The sequence below is a fragment of the Atta cephalotes genome, assembly GCF_000143395.1.
Source record: "Atta cephalotes unplaced genomic scaffold scaffold00024, whole genome shotgun sequence".
NCBI classification, from domain to species: Eukaryota; Metazoa; Arthropoda; class Insecta; order Hymenoptera; family Formicidae; genus Atta; species Atta cephalotes.
The window spans coordinates 4,705,994-4,710,351 of record NW_012130088.1 but is presented as its reverse complement, the minus strand read 5'-3'; the positions used below and the strand labels follow the sequence as shown (position 1 = coordinate 4,710,351).

The 4,358-nt window shown below is 32.6% G+C and overlaps 1 protein-coding gene across 1 annotated transcript; it reads left to right on the top strand.

Annotated features, from left to right (window-relative positions):
• Nucleotides 1-1,222: 1,222 nt before the first annotated feature.
• On the top strand, nucleotides 1,223-3,475 carry LOC105620132 (dihydrolipoyllysine-residue acetyltransferase component of pyruvate dehydrogenase complex, mitochondrial). Its single transcript, XM_012201640.1, has 6 exons — nucleotides 1,223-1,341; nucleotides 1,583-1,737; nucleotides 1,840-2,195; nucleotides 2,401-2,762; nucleotides 2,967-3,266; nucleotides 3,346-3,475. The coding sequence occupies exons 1-6, from the start codon at nucleotides 1,223-1,225 to the stop codon at nucleotides 3,473-3,475; spliced, it is 1,422 nt and encodes a 473-aa protein (XP_012057030.1).
• The last annotated feature ends 883 nt before the right edge of the window (nucleotides 3,476-4,358 follow it).

Here is a 4,358-nt window from a genome sequence, read left to right as displayed (position 1 = left end):
ATGAATATTAAGATTTCAACCAAAAAACAGCATATTCCGATTGGTATCGAATAGGTCGTAATCTTAATTTTATTCAGGGTAACGATTATGGTTGTGGTCGAATTGCCACTACACTAAGCATTTTTTGATTGTCAATTAATAAAATTTTTTCTTTCGATTGATTAATCAAAAGCTTCGAAGCATTCATAGCGGCAACTCGACTGCACTCTATGTAACTTTTTCGCTAGAACGCAACGTGAAAATTTTTATGTATATATATATATATGTATATAATATATATATAGCTCCCGCACACAGAATGCGGCGGAAGTTAACGCACTAACTAATAATTCTTATGGGTTATTATGAAGGCTTCATCAATTTTAATAAAATTAGGCTCATTCGACGCATTTTTTGCACGAATGTGGTAGAAAAAATAAAGTGTAATGCAATAGTCAATAAACTTACAGCTCCTAATATGTTTATTGATTATCGCGTCTCATTTTGTCGCGTGGCAAGCATTTCCAGTGTGCAGAAGCCATTACTTCCGAGTAAGTGAGATGTTGATTGGCTATTGCGCCTATTTCGGCCGCGCAGCCGACGTTACCGCGTTCTGTACGGAAGCCAAAACACATACATACAAAGAATGTTCACTTTTCACGTTTCCGCCTAGGGAAAAAGTTACATGATCGTTACTTTGTTTTAAATATTTGTTTTATTGTGCGCAGGCATTTATGTAACGAACTATAGAGTTTTGTTTATAATAAGGTTTGTTCGTGTCGTGCTCCAACATGTTATAATATGCTTCTATCTCTTACTCATTCTAACGCGCTTGATAGAGTAAGTAGGAGCTTTGTTGGAGCTTACAACGCGAACAAACCTATAGGCTGTGATCAAAGTCTCGCTACAAATGCTTTGAAGCGTTTGATGGACCAATTAAAAATAGAAGAAAGAATTTTAGAAACTGACAAAAAAAACGCTTCAAAGTGTTTGTAACATGCATTGATTATACCCAATAGTCACATTTTTTTTGCGTTTAGAATGCACCTGAACGCATTGCTCTTCGGCTCCCCGGCATCGTCCGTCATCTGGTCCCGTGTTGCAATCAGTTGCAAACGTCGAATTTGTTGACCGACCATTCTGGGTCGTTGTCGCCTTGTTGGGCGTGTACTCATTTTAAATTCGTTTTGGACTCGTCTAAAATAAAAACACAAAGAGGGTTCCAGATCGTGAATCCTGAGACATGATACGAACGACGTCGAGAATACGTAACGAATTGGTATGCGCAATTTTCCGTGGTTTCGTGCGAACTAGCACCAAATCCATAGTCGTTCGGTATCTTCACAGAAAACATCAACAAAGGTATTATCGATTGTTCGAAATCATCCTCGTGCTCGAATTCTTTTACAAATCTTCCAAGTCTATTGTACAAAGACGATCTTTAAGGTTATTTTACATCAATTTCGACGCCAGACTTACTTCTTAAAGCATAATATTTGAGTTTTAGTCTCAAGATAATTCTCGTCTTAAAAGTTATATAATCATTGTCCGATATGCACAAAAAAAACATGATGGCATAATATTGATTTTCTCAATACTTCAGACTTCAGCTTTACAGTGCTTTACGTTTTATCTCAACACCATGGCAGCAACAGCTTAGATTCTATGTCGATTATCCTAACTATATCAAGGTCCCGCTTCCAGCATTGTCTCCTACCATGGAAACAGGAACAATAATCAGCTGGCAGAAGAAGGAAGGTAAGACATTTTCCAGTATTGACATAACAGATAGATTTTAATTGTTAAAAAGAAAATTATTTGTTAAATACATTGATCAATTTTTTATATTTGATCCACTAGGTGACAAGTTGAATGAAGGTGATCTGTTAGCAGAGATCGAAACGGATAAAGCTACCATGGAGTTTGAAACTCCTGAGGAAGGTTATCTAGCCAAGATCTTAGTACCTGCGGGAACAAAGAATGTACCTATAGGCAAACTAGTTTGCATTATTGTACAAGATGAATCTAATGTAGCTGCATTTAAGGACTTTACAGATACAGTGGCTGCACTTCCTCCAACAACTATAATACCTGTACCACCAACACCGGTAGCCCCTGCTGTGGCAAAAGTTCCTTCTATCGTGCCATCCGAAGAAAGAATATATGCTAGTCCATTAGCAAAAAAATTAGCGGCTGAAAAAGGACTTAGTTTACAGGTGCAAGATAGCTTTATAAATTAAATTGAAAGAATGGAAGCAAGTATGAGCCAATTTGCTTCTCTATTTATTTCCACTCTTTTAATTTGATTTCTGCAATATTTTTCTTCATTATTAACTTATATTAATATAATATTGAATTAACATATTATATTCTTATAATTTGTAAAAATAAAACTTATTTTTTATATATTTTGGCTATTAGGGTCTAAAGGGAACAGGATTATATGGCTCTATAACATCTAAAGATTTGGAAAGTGCAGTAATACAGCCAATACAACCAGTGATAACAAGCATTGGCGCAACTGGAATAGATATTCCTGTATCAAATATACGTGCGATTATTGCTAAACGTTTGTTGGAGAGCAAGCAGATGATTCCGCATTATTATCTCTCGGTAGATGTAAAAATGGATGCTACATTGGCGATGCGAGAACAGTTTAATAAATTGCTAGAAAAGGACAAAATAAAATTAAGCATAAATGACATTATCATCAAAGGAATAGCAATGGCTTGTAAAAAGGTACCAGAGGGCAATAGCGCGTGGTTAGGAAATACAATTCGACAGTAAGTACTTTATAATGTTATATAAACAGTAATATATAGATATATTTTTATAATTTTTTATGTTTTTATATTGATGTATTGAATATTTGTATTTAACTGTACTATGTGAATATATTTATGTGAATATTTATGTGTATATTTATGTGTATATTATGTATATATTTATTGTGGCAACATTTTATATTGAATATTATCTTCTTTTAGATATAATAATGTGGACGTTAGTGTAGCAGTAAGTACAGATAGCGGTCTAATTACTCCCATAGTGTTTGGTGCTGACGTAAAAGGTATAGTTCAAATCAGTAAAGATGTAAAAGCATTGGCTATGAAGGCAAGAGAAAGAAAATTAAAGCCACATGAGTTTCAAGGAGGAACAATTACCGTGTCCAATCTGGGCATGTTTGGAGTTAAGAATTTTTCTGCTATAATAAATCCTCCACAATCTATCATTCTCGCTATAGGTGTTACAGAAGCTAGACTGATACCTGCCAAAAATGAAAAAGGGTAAAAAATTATGTTTTACAATTTTTCTAGACAAATTTAATGCCGTTTGTGACATACATTAATACCCAAATCTTTGCAGATTTATCACTGCCCAATATATGTCTGTAACTGCCAGCTGCGACCACCGTACAGTTGATGGTGCAATAGGGGCACAATGGTTAGCCGCTTTTAAGGATTTGATGGAAAATCCAACGACAATGCTTTTATAGTAAGTTAAATCGTCGTTCATTTGTCAATTGAGTGATTCGAATGGCAAGTAATACATAAATATAATCTTTCAAAAATGAAAGTTTATTGACTCCTGTATGTTTAATAACATTGTATTTTTTATATAAATATATTATATATATTCTAATATTTTTTAATTCAAACTTAATTCTTGGTATATATCTTGTTTGTTTCAGAAATGTTATTTTGGACAAAAATACGATCTACATAATTAAAGGGATGTTTCAGAAGTAATACATTTAGGAATTATTTCTTAACTAAAACTTCTTTGATGTAATTCGGTTATTATTTCAAGTTTTTCAAAAAAGTTATATCATACAAAACATTATCTCTTGTTCTTAAATGTGTGGATGAGAAGACTGTTTGAATTCACTATAATCAAGATTAATGAATTTAGATTTGACAAGATTGAAAAATTATAAATTTATTATCGCCTAGCAAAACTGCCTCTAAATAGTCATGTGTGTATATATGTATATTTATAATAATTAGTAATTCAATTATTGCAAAAAATATGATTACATTTTAAGAGAAGTAATGATAAAAGTGTCCAAAATGTTTATAGTAATTATAAAATATATCTTATATTTAATAAATTATCTTTTATGATAATATTTATCCATTTTGTATAATTTTGTTTAATTTTTTAAATTTTAGCTTAGAATAAGGCATTTTTCTACTTAGTTCTGTTAGTCATCTGCATCTAATGAAATTCTAAAATCGTCTGTTTTTTTACTCAATAGGATTTACACATACACATACGATTTATGTGTTATTGACACATGGGTGCGTTCGTTTATTCTATCTGCGAAAACGACTCCAATTTTTCGTTCATTTACGCAGAGATGTACCAGATGTAAATAT

Bases quoted from the DNA above. Each gene is read 5' to 3' on its own strand.
- LOC105620132 (XM_012201640.1), top strand. From the start codon at position 1,223: ATGATACGAACGACGTCGAGAATACGTAACGAATTGGTATGCGCAATT. The intron at 1,738-1,839 runs GTAAGACATTTT...TTGATCCACTAG, and splicing joins CAGCTGGCAGAAGAAGGAAG to GTGACAAGTTGAATGAAGGT. The intron at 2,763-2,966 runs GTAAGTACTTTA...ATCTTCTTTTAG, and splicing joins TTAGGAAATACAATTCGACA to ATATAATAATGTGGACGTTA.